Source organism: Meleagris gallopavo, chromosome 6 (genome assembly GCF_000146605.3).
Source record: "Meleagris gallopavo isolate NT-WF06-2002-E0010 breed Aviagen turkey brand Nicholas breeding stock chromosome 6, Turkey_5.1, whole genome shotgun sequence".
Lineage (NCBI taxonomy): Eukaryota > Metazoa > Chordata > Aves > Galliformes > Phasianidae > Meleagris > Meleagris gallopavo.
Window position 1 is genome coordinate 24,462,052 of NC_015016.2, and position 12,470 is coordinate 24,474,521.

Here is a 12,470-nt window from a genome sequence, read left to right on the forward strand (position 1 = left end):
AAAAAAAACAAACCAAACCAAAACAACTGTTTTGCAAAATCATAAAAACAAAACAGAATTTAAAAAAATATTATCAGCATTTCAATTAGAGTGCAGAGACATTTTTTTCTTTAATTTTGGTAAGTTTTTTTTCATCAAAGTGACTAATATATGCACACTATTTTGGTGCGTACACATCAGCTAGGTGTAAATTCAGATATAATAAGCCATTACTGGAGCTGGGATAGACCCATTTTTACCCTCACTGTAATCTTTTTGACCTCGAGCTGTCACTGATTAACTGTAATGAAGCAGCATCTTTAAAGTCCTCATTTCATGCCATGCAACATATATACAAAGGAGAGGATCTCTCTATATAGACAACCTTGATACAGTTAGGTAAAGCAAAAACTGAAAGGGAAAAGAGAAGACACAATATGTCCAAAGACAAAGGCAGGTCAGTGTGCAGGTGAGAGCAAAACCCCATCTTCCCAGCTTGCCAGGTAGCACCCTGGCAGTTCAAGGCAAGCTGCCTCTCAAGTCTGTCTGCACAACACGCAGTGGGACTCTGCCTTTATGTAAGAGTTTGGCTTGAAGGAAATGTGCACTTTTCACAATAAAAGCAACAAAAAAAGAGCAAAGGAAACACTTGAAGGGCCACCTTGACCTTGAGACTTGACTAGCGCGGTTAGCCACTTTCAACCTCCACATCCTGACACGCTGTGGGAAGATGTGCACAGGTTCCCTCCATCCTTTGTGGTTCCGCTCTGTGCATAACCCAGTTTTTCATGCAGGGACTCTGGGAGTGGGATTTGCTTGCAAGTGCAAGCGTGCCTTTCAGTCAGAGAGTTATCAGAGGCAGCAATGTGCATAGTACTAGCTCAGTTTTATTCCTCTGGTTGGATTACAATAGAGCTGGCTATAAAAATGCTTGTGGCTGGTACTCATGTTCCAGACACAGTGGTATCCCAGACACAATGAAATCTTATTCTACTATGCATCTCTATATGTTTTCAATCAAGCTTGCTTAGCCTCAGGAATCAAGATTTGCCCACTAGTCAGTATGCAAACACATGCTACTGCAAATACAACAGCAGTAAGAATAACATACCTGTATTTAGCTTTCATACTAGAAATGGGCAACTGTCTACTGGAAAAGCACTTGCTTTATCACCAACTGTAAAATGTATTTAGCATACTGTAGTATCAGACCACCACTGCACTTCAGAAGGAAAAGAAAATATATAAAAAAAAAAAGGAAAAAAAAAAGATATGGTATAAAAACTGTACCTGTAAGTTAATATTTGGACCTGGGCTTATAGGAAGAGTGGCTGTCGCAAGTGTCCTAGTGAGAAGCTGGTTAGGAGGATTGCTGCTAGGCGGATGTGTGGCCTTCCAGTAGGCTTCCAGATAATCAGCAAGGTGCTCACAAGCATCTTCCAGCTGGTTCTCATCAAGAATTACATCGAACATTTCCTGATAAAAGAAAAGTTTTAGTGAGGATAACACCAGCTCAAGGGAGCTCAGCTAGTGAAATTGATGACTACTCTTTGCACTCATAAAAAATGAACCACATTTATAATAACTATACTAAGATATTTCACCTTTTTTTTCCTTGCAAGTAATGCAAAGGAAAAACTTATAGCTAGTGCTGATGTTACATTTGCCAAGTCAAGCCCTCATGAATTCCACTTAGTAATGCACCAGCAGTCAATGAAGGTGAGAATAAGCAGCTTGAAGAAATTTTAGAACTCAAACATTCAGAAAGAAAGGTTAAATATTAAAGTCTCTAAGCTACTGAAACAAAAGTGAGCTGTTAGAAAAAGAGTCCAACATCCGTAGAACAACTCAGTCAAAATTAAAACAAAGACAAATGAGTAAATAGCAAGAGTAATAAAGAACACAAAATTTCCAAGTTAATATAAATACTAGGCAAAAGATTAATCACAGGCAGGGGGAGAATTTCTTCTCTGGTCAGGGAGTTAGACGTCCTCCTGAAGGCAACTCTGAAAGCCTATGCAGGTTTCTAGCATTGTTCCTGAATCACAGAATCACAGAATGTAGGAGTGGGAAGGGATCTCCAGAGAACATCGAGTCCAACCCCCCTGCCAAAGCAGGCTCCCTACACCAGGTTGCACAAGTAGGTGTCCAGGTGGGTCTTGAATATCTCCAGAGGAGACTCCATAATCTCCTAGAGCAGCCTGTTCCAGTGCTCCATCACCCTCACTGTAAAGTTCTTGCACACATTTGTGCGGAACTTCCTATGCTGCAGTTTCTGGCTGTTTCCCCTTGTCCTGTCTCCACACACTGCTGAAAACAGTCTGGCCTCACCTTCTGCCCCCCACACCTTAGATATTTATAGACCTGGATCAGGTCCCCTCTCAGTCTTCTTTTCTCAAGGCTAAACAGACCCAGTTCACTTAGCCTTTCTTCATAGGGGAGATGCTCCAGGCCCTTCACCATCTTTGTGGCCCTCCGCTGGACTCTTTCCAAGAGATCCCTGTCTTTTTTGTACTGGGGAGCCCAGAACTGGACACAGTACTCCAGATGAGGCCTTACCAGGACAGAGTAGAGGGGGAGGATCACCTCCCTCGACCTGCTGGACACGCTCTTCTTAATGCACCCCAGAATGCCATTGGCCTTTTTGGCCACGAGGGCAAACTGCCGGCTCATGGCCAACCTGTCGTCCACCAGGACGCCCAGGTCCCTCTCTGCAGAGCTCCTCTCCAGCAGCTCAATCCCCAGCCTGTATTGGTGCATGCAATTATTCCTCCCTAGATGCAAAACCCTACACTTGCTTTTGTTGAACCTCATCTGGTTTCTTACTGCCCTGCTCTCCAGCCTGCCCAGGTCTTGCTGCATGGCAGCACAGCCTTCAGGTTTATCAGTCAATCCTCCCAACTTCATATCATCAGCAAACTTGCTGATTGACTTCCTGAGAAACTAGTATTGTAGTTGAGATGCTTGATCTTCAATAATGAAAATGTTTCCCTCACTTGGCTTCTTAACTATGGCAAATTTCTACATCTGTAATTGAACTGAATGTTTGTCTTTTGGGTTCTGATCACACTCTTGGCAGCTGAGTTTGCTGGTAATACTGCTCGCCACATCTTACAAACAGCCTACATGCATGTCAATAGAAGAACCACAGAGTTCTCAGCTATGTGCATCCCACAGGTCTTTGCCAAAACTGTGACCAAGAATGTCAGCAGTGATGGATTGTGGTGACATGCTGAAGGAAAACTATTCAAGTCACCTGCCTTACCTTAAACTGCACTGTCATTAAGAGTTCATTTTTAGATCAATAACTCAGTAAAGTAAAACAAACACTCAGTTTGTTCAAGCAGTGCATGTATTCAGCACATATCCTAAAAAATGTTTGTGACAAGGAGTGTTTTTCCTCTGTATGCTTGTGAAGAGCCCAGAGACCTCAAGAGGCATTCTGCAAAAAAAGCAGTGAAATATGGCCAGAAGGGAGCAAACAGTCCTAGCAATTACATAACTAACTTGGTTGACAGGAAAGGCATCTTTAAACAAGAATCAGCTCTTCTTGGCCGAGCAAGACACAAATCAACATCAACTCACAGGAGGACACTGTGCCAATTTATCAGCAGCCACCATCTGAACATTAAGGTGTTTGGCCTGAGATTTCCCTCGAGATTTTATTAACCTCTGTAAAACCTGTGGAAAATAAGACATTTATAAAAGTATGTTGGTAGCGGAGAAACAAACAAACAAACAAACCAACAATAAATTTGACCTCTCTCCCATTCACTTTGAGAAGACTTTTCTCAGTAAGTGACCTCTAAGCCACTTATGGACATAATGTACATCTTCAGTCACTTAAAATCTACTTGAGCAGATGATTTTCTTCATTTCTGGCTTCAGGAGCACGTCCCTTGCTGCTTACATCTAGAACAAGCTAATTTTCACTTACTCCCCAACATCTATGTGCTGTTACGAACACTAAAAATTTCCCTTCCTATTTTCCTCTGCCGCTTCTGTATTTGTTTCTAAATCAAAACTATTTAATTGCTCTCCTTAGTAATATTATCATTTTTCAATCTTGTCTTTCAAGTGCCCCTTCACAAGCCAGGTTTTTCAGAGCATGAAAGTACATAACCAGGAGGTCTTACAGTTCACTACATCACTCTGATACTCTGATTACTTTAAAATCTTTCCTTCTTTTCTCTATTGATTGAATAAATCGTTAGCATCACTTACAAGATTGATACTAAAGAACATGCATATACACACAGCACAATCCCAATTTTAAAAATCATTGGAGCTACAGCGTCTTTTCCCAAAAGTGTTTTGGTAACCTGACAGCTAACGTATAGTAATATTTCACTATCCTAATTAGAATATTAACAGTATATAACTTTAATAAGGACACATGATCATCTGCATTTAACAAAGCAAAATAAAAAGAAAAATGCCTACATAACACAAATATCAGTAAAATATTTACCTTAGGAGAAGAAATCTTTACGTATACTATAATGGGTGCCAGAGAGGTTTTGCTCAGCTGTGCTGGGTGATTTATGGTGTCAGCATCGAGCACTACCAACTGCAGTGTCCTTGCTAATTCAAAAATCCGTTCAATTTCACTCTGAACTTCAGCTGCAGGTAAGGAGAAAATTATAATCAGGAAAATGATTAAAGGCAAATAACTGTGAGCTATGTAAAAAAAACCCGAAGTATGCTGATGTGTTGCTCCACCAAAGGATGATGCAGGTGGGAGCAGCCACTAACTGCTCATGTCTGCTGCTGGGAAATGAAGGTGGCATTAGTGAGAGCCCCAGCTCACTTTCCCTGCAAGGGGACTCCCTGACCCTCTCTGTCTCCACTGCTCTCACTTTCTCATACGACCCTATCCCATGTACATAAGAGAAAAACCTGCTGCATCATCTACCGATCCCTATGCCATCGTTCCATGTAAATAATTTCATCTTGGGCATTAATTCCATATGGCAATCAACTTGCTCAAACTGGACAATCTAGGATAGGCATTAAGATGTACTGAGGTGTCTATACCAGCTGAAAGTTCTATTTTTCCATTTATTTCATCTCACCAAAGCATCACAAAACAGGATTTCCTTCATATAGCATGGTGACATATTAAATAATTGGTCTTAATTCCCAAAGGAAACAGAAATGAATGATGAAAAAGCAAAATCATCCTGGAAATTGAATGACATTTTCTTGCTCAAGTCTTGCCATGTCTTTACTTCACAGAGAAGTGCCCTTCTACTTCGCTCTCTTGAGGCTTTGTGTGGGGTACTGCATCCACTTCTGGGGCTCCCAACACAAGAAGGACATAGAGTTGTTGGAGTGGGACCAGAGGAGGATCACAAAGGTGACCAGAGGGCTGGCATATCTCCTTGACGAGGACAGGCTGAGAGAGCTGGGGCTCTACAGCCTGGAGAAAAGAAGGCTCTGGGAGAACTTCATAGCAGCCTTCCAGTACCTGAAGGGGGCCTATAGGAAAGATGGGGAGGGACTTTTTTAAGAGCATGTAGTGACAGGACAAGGGGAAAGGGTTTTAAACCAAAAGGGAAACAATTTAGACTAGATATTCTTTATTGTGAAGGTGGTGAGACTGGAACAGGTTCCTCAGTGAGGTTGTGGATGTCCCCTCCCTGGAAGCATTCAAGGCCAGACTGGATGGAGCTTTGAGCAATCTGGTTTAGTGGGAGGTGTCCCTGCCTGTAGCAGGGTGGTTGAAACTAGATGATTTTAAAAGTATCTTCCAACCCAAACTATTTCAACTATTTCAACTATTTCAACTATTTCAACCTGTGAAATTACACAAGTTGAGGGGCTTTCTATGAAGTCAGAGAGCCAGGCAAGATTGCAATCCACATGAGTTTCCCTTTTAAGACTGTGCACACTCCATGAAACAAAACCAGTATAGGCAGTTCAAAGCAAGTATTAGAAGATATCCAGCAGACACTTAAATGTCAACAAGAGGTACTAAATATTTATTAAATATTTTCTTGAAATTACACTATCAGCATTTTATCTATTGTGCTGGCCACAAGCATTATATTTACTGGAAAATACAGCCAATCAGGTCTGGCTACCTGAAGATACTCATTCAAGAAAAGCCTCTCTCTAAAGAAGGATGTCCTTATCAAGAGGTGTTAGGAGATAAATTTTTGTCTTCCTAGAATAGCACAAAAATTTGGCAGCAAATAAGGCTGAAAAATTTCCAGGAGAGAGAATTTCATCTTTGTAAATCTCCATTTACTTTAAAGTCTTTTGCTCCAATAAGTGAATACTACAATCACTTCATGAATTAAGTAACATCTTAAGTGGCCAGCAGAAAATCTGTGTGATATTCTGGAGGAGTTTGACATAGTTTTGGATCAATTAAAGATCCTCTCCATCCATTTGTTGTTATCTCCTGTTTCGGCAGAGTCCACATCAGTCTTTTACAACAGAGAAGATTCTAAGATATGCATGGTGTTCTGGAACAGAGAGCACCATTGTGTGCTTTCCTGCTTGTCAATAAAAACACAATGGTCCAGCTGCTGTCTGAATTAGGACCACGTTTTTGAAGACAGGACTTCTGATAGATCTTGGCACATTTATGATTACATATTCAGCAATTTCAATGTGTATAGATATTGCTGGAATGATTCAATATCATTACCTCTATGATTTATTAGAAGATAATCAATAGTCTATCCCTAACTTAAGTCCAAGCAGCAACTAGAATAAACAGATCAGAGACTATCTGTCTCTGTGTATTGACTATTCTGATGATGAGATTGAGCTGCTTTCCTGCAATTGTAAACCAGACTCAATGTTTCAGTCAATATAACAATATCAGCTAATGTATAATTTTTAATACCATTTCAGATAGCTGAAAACCTTTGTTCAAGACAAATTGTATCCGCAAAATCTGTTTTTTTGACAGCATATCTTAATTTTGGCTGGGGAAGTAGTATTTGCTACACTACTGGAAGAACTTTTCTGCCAGTACAGGATATATCACTGCGTACTAAGATTTCCTGCTATACTTTTTGAAGCAATACTTTGCTAGGGCTGAGGATGCCTTACTACCTTTTGTTGTGAATCATATTCAGGGCAATAACTGCAGTTAACTATAGTCCTATGAACCAACAAGTTTCCACCTGTGTCTGGAGGTGGAAAGAGATCTTTTTCATCAATTAAAGGGTATTTCAGTATTTATCTCTCTCAGCTCTGGTATAGGAGAAAAGTTCAAGGACCAGCACTGCATAGCTTCTGGACTAACATGTGCTTCTGCCTCTCAAATCAAGAGTGGGTGAAAAAAGAAGTCTCCGATGAGGTCCCAATCTTCTGTTCTTTGGAGTACTTCTCCAGTTTCTGGAAAAACCTGCGTTTTTTCTTGAAACCATCCTTGTATTCCACCTCTCCACTATGCATACTACTGCTGCAATTACACAGCCATTTGACTGCAATAGTTTTTCTTTTCAGCTTTTTTTTTTTTTTTTTTGATTTTCCATCTTTTAGCAAATAATTTGCTTGCTGAATATATTTCATTTACATGTGTAGGTAACCTTGGTTATTATACACATATCTGTGAGCTTAAAAATTACATTACAATATTACTTAGTCTCTAGCACACGTTTTATGCCAATATAATTATCAATCATATGTAAGTCAGTGCAGTATCATGAGAAAATGCAGAGATATGTTCTGAGAGCTCTAAGTCAAAGAAATCAAGAACTTGTTTTTTCTTCGTATGTCCTTTAGAAACCCTCAGGAAATTTCATTAAAATGCTTTGACAATACTGTATCAAAAAATTATTTGTAAGTTAGAATTTTGGAAAGTCAAAACAAAACTTCTACCTCAGAACTACCTGGAGAATTCATTAAAGACGTCAGATGCTAACAAGATTGACCTGGCAGAAAACTCAAAAAGCATTCTGAGACAAAAAAGACTGATAAATTAAAAGAGGTTCAAGATCTTTATGCCATTCTTTCCCCACCTGTGTGTAAAATGACATAAAGCCACATCCTCACGATAACCCCAAGCTGCTTGAGGTTTAGCCGGTTACTTTATCAAATCTGGGAATGTAATGTCTACAGCTGATAGTTCTGTACATTATAAAGAGACAACTAGAATTTCTCATGACACATCAAACATGTTTTTCCTTCTCTTTTATCTACATTAGATCCTTGAGGCTTTTAAACGGAAATACACTCTTGGTCAAATCCCAATTATGCATTCCTGTTCCATGGCCTCTGTAAGTAGGCCATGTAGTAGTTAGCTAACTTTTAAGCTTTCCCCCTAAATCTGATTTCTGGGATTACACTTCCTAGAAACATGTCATATATAAAACAACTGACATTAAACTGTCAAGCATGGAGAATACGTAAAGTTATCATACATATGTTATGTGTCTGTAAATTGTTACTAAAGTTTCAAGCATTTAACTGGACTTTCACATACATATCAAGAAACAAAATACAGTGCTGGAATTTGCACTGAAACTTCATTACTATTTCTTCAAGCTTTTCTATTTCACTTTGAAAAACCAAAACTCTGGGATATCAACCAAATGATGTGAATGGGAGCTTTATATTTGTCTTGAGACAGATTTCCAAAGGTGGGCATTTGATAGAACATGCAAATTGGGTGCATATAATGCCTGATTTGTTACTACTTATGCACATACAATTAGGTACACAGCAGCAAATAAACAGATTCACAGCCATTTGACTGTAATCAATTTATGATACACACAGTGACATTTTACATCAGCATTAATGTGTGCATTAGAATATACAGACTAGACACCTTAGAAATTTATAGTGGAAAACCTAATCTTCAGTGTTTACTTGTCCATTCATTTTTAGTATTACTTAAATAAGGAAAAATGGCAAAATTTACACGGGAAAAAGATAAAAAACACCAACAAAACAGAAAAAAATTAGCAACACAGTATAGCATTGACTTTTGTCTATTAGTGAGCCAGTTACTAGAAACACAGTGGTTTTGTGAGGTACAACAAAGCACTGAACACAAGACAGCAGGAAAAGTAATTTGCAAGCTTTTATACATACCCAAAACATCTGGAAAGGGAGAGCATTAATGAAGCGAAGAATGGAAAAAGCCAAGACAATCAGGTTCTTGTACAAAGCATACAGCATGAAGCAAGGTTATAACAAGTGTAACATACACAGCAACAACAAGAAAAAGGTTTGGGTCATTTTGACAAAGAAATGCAGCAAAAACACGAAGCTTGTTCAGCAGTTTCTGCAAACGACATGTGCACATGCAGAAATTTAACCAAGCCAGTTGGGACTGACTGATTTCCAGGTGAATGGGATTTAACCGTGTACTGTACTTGCTTGAAAATTCTTTTTTGAAATTACAGATTTCTTTTAGGCTTTTAGAGAAATGAAACAATTGCCCTTAAGTTTAATGAAACTCATAGAAGTACTGACAAGTAAGTATTTCCCTTTACGAACAGAGGAAGTTTTCATATAGGAGAATAATGAAACTGCACCTTTCTACTGAATTTTTATGAGCTAGTCACTATTTTGTAAGATCTTTAAATAGATTAATTTCACACTAGAATGCTCAAAGAATCATAAATATTTAGCTGTAGCCTTGGTTTCCAACAAATCAAATCCCCAAGTCTGCTTTTACATCATTCCTTTACGGAAGCAAACTTTCAGTCAACAGGCATCTAGCATTAAGCCCATTGACACCTCCCTATAATCCTGTGAACCTAATTCCTCATGCTAATTCCTACTCTCATTATCACACTGTGTATGCCTCCTTGAAATCATTTCATTTATTAAATCAGTTCCAAATAGTAGTGATTACTTAACTGTTTAGTATGTTATGCACATTTTTAAACAATATGCATCATAGTACAAACCCATGTTGGATGATAAGGTACGTCTTGATTGCCCAGGCAGCAGTATTTGGTATTGATACAGCAAGTACATTACATCTGTACCACATTTTCTTTTAAAGAACAAGGGCCTTATATAAAAAATGAAGATATATTTTCAAATTTGTAAGAAATAGTGTTCTCTGCTGCAGTTACAACAGCTGCTCACAAATGTGAAAATAATTAGTTAATTGATTGCCTAGGTCTATTATGTATTCATATACAAAGGTGGGTGAGAAAGCAATTGCCTTCCACTGAACTTGGAAGGGATCTCAATTAATACAGAGCTGTTCTGGGGAGTTATATTTGTTGCATCAGAAAGCCATTTTTAAATTATACAAGACATGCAGTAAGCATATAGATTTCAGTTCATGCTCTCCTCGCTGTTCAGGGAGGAAACAGACAAACAGCAACTCATCTCCCATGTCCTAAAGCAAAGAAGCCAAGAACCCTCATTCAGAGCTAACCCAACCCAACTCAACTCAACTCCAACTTTTCTTCATTAGGAAGATCAAATTTCATTGCAATATATACTGTAATTTCTATAAAGCTGGACAAGAAATAAATCATTGTAGATGGTGTGGACAGAAATTCTTTTTCTGTCTTTTTCTAGAGGCAATTGGGAGAAAAGGATCTATTATTATTACATTATGTATGGGAAAACATAGGTTGAGAAAACTTATTTCCTGCAGCGGACTTGCAGCAGATACTAGAAAAGAACTAAGGTAACCTGAATCTTGACTTAATGATTTATCTATGACTGATAAATTTAATAACATATTTAATGATACTTCTAATAATACATATTTGTATTAATACATTACACACATATCAACTGCAAAGGTAATACTAAAAAACTAGGAAATGCTAAGATAGCTGTTTTAAATCAAACCTTATGTGCACTGTATTATAAGATAGCGTTCCTGGGAACGCACTCTATTTTGTTTCTGTAAGAATGTTGTCTCAATCAGTGCATAACTCCATACACTCAAATGATCAGCGGTTCTGAATCATTTACTTTCCCCTTGTTGACAAATGCGTGTTAGATATCTCAGAGCATACTGTGCTAATCCTTCTCTGAAAACTAAATGAATAAAGTATTTGTAGGTTATTTTATGGAATTTACAGTGGTAGTGTTTGACTGCTCCAGTAAAATGGTTTTTCACACTGAAACATCCCAGTTCAGTGACAGGCTGGAATAATTTTTATTTTCCAGACTGGAGTGACAGAGATTAATCACAAGCTATCACTCATCTAGGAGAGGTAGGATCAATTGTACCTGATTATTCAGAATAATTACCATAGTAAAATATCTTTGCCAACTAGGAAGCTGGAAGCCATCCTACAGGAAATCATGAGTTTGGGGATTATTTCTTCCAAAACGAAACATAACCTTGCTTCTTTTAAAAGTCACTACTAAGACTCAGGACATTCTTGATGCTACTATGTACATGACATCAGTGCTGATTCAAGAGATAAGACAAAATCGTCATGCTGGGCTGGGAATGAAGAGAATATCTCCCTAGTTAAATGACTGCCAGAGAAGAGTCTAAAATAAGATGACTTCTGGGGAGTGAAGAGCCACAAGCATGATATTTTGGAAGGTCCCCAGCAGTAGCTCCAGCTCCATAAAATACTGCTTGGTTTCCATTTTGAAAATCAGTGTGTTAGCATGCAACATGCTGATTTTGATGATACGTGTTATTTTTTAAAAAGTTCAAGGCTCAAATTTCAGTTACAGCCCCAATACTTAATACCTCTACAAATTATGCCTGAAGTGTACAGAAAACACTGTGGGGAAAAAACCTGCCATCTATAAGAAGAATGGGAGAGGTGTACTGGATGCTGAAATTCAGAATAGAAGACTATGGCATATCATGCTTCAGCTTATAGACTATCAGGATGTAGGCAGCAGACCTTCCTCTCCCACTGGGGCTATCCCATTTTTGAATACAGAAACAATATCTGCTGAACCAAAAAAGAGAGTTCAGCACTCACTATTCTTCAGGCTGAAACACAGATCCCTCTTCCACACCAATTGCTGCAGAAGCTTGACTCTGGGTATCACACACATCCCAAATGAGTTTTAATTACTGGTATGTTAAGTGCTTTCAGGGTAGAAGATGAGCGATGACCTTTCTGATCAGACTTTTATGTTGTTTCATACAAATCTTCTCTGTTAAAACTGATAGATTTACTTGCCACAAAAATTTTTAGTCAAATCAATATTTTCTGTCTTGTTCCAGATTTAAATTGAAAATGCATTTTACATTTACAGTATTTCCTTTGGCTTCCTGAAGATTCTTGCTTCATATATCGTACAAGAAAGTGAAACAGTGGCTGACCTCTGTCACCTAACAATTCCACTTCTCCAATATTAATTTGTACATTTTAAAAAAAAACAACAATAATAAACTAAGGCAGGAGACTGGTGGAAAAGTAGTCTGCAAACCTGTGACCAAACTGCAGCCTACATAAACTACAGTACAATTTGAACAGTAAACCCTTATACTATTACTTCCTAATCTTTATTTTGCTAACTCTCATTTGTAAACCTAATAATATTCTCATAATGAAATATTTGGTGGCTTA

At 38.3% G+C, this 12,470-nt stretch overlaps 1 protein-coding gene across 2 annotated transcripts in view; it reads right to left on the reverse strand.

Moving 5' to 3' along the window:
* Nucleotides 1-88: 88 nt before the first annotated feature.
* CACNB2 (calcium voltage-gated channel auxiliary subunit beta 2) overlaps nucleotides 89-12,470 on the reverse strand; it is a 29,328-nt gene continuing 16,946 nt past the window's right edge. Inside the window, exons 8-10 of one of the 2 annotated variants that reach the window (XM_019616431.2) lie at nucleotides 4,451-4,602; nucleotides 3,565-3,660; nucleotides 89-1,455 (exon numbers count right to left, since the gene is read on the reverse strand). In XM_019616431.2, the coding sequence (XP_019471976.1) occupies nucleotides 1,204-1,455; nucleotides 3,565-3,660; nucleotides 4,451-4,602 (500 nt within the window). In that variant the 3' untranslated portion in view covers nucleotides 89-1,203. The remainder of the gene's footprint in view (nucleotides 1,456-3,564; nucleotides 3,661-4,450; nucleotides 4,603-12,470) is intronic. The other variant, XM_019616430.2, reaches the window with a different exon arrangement.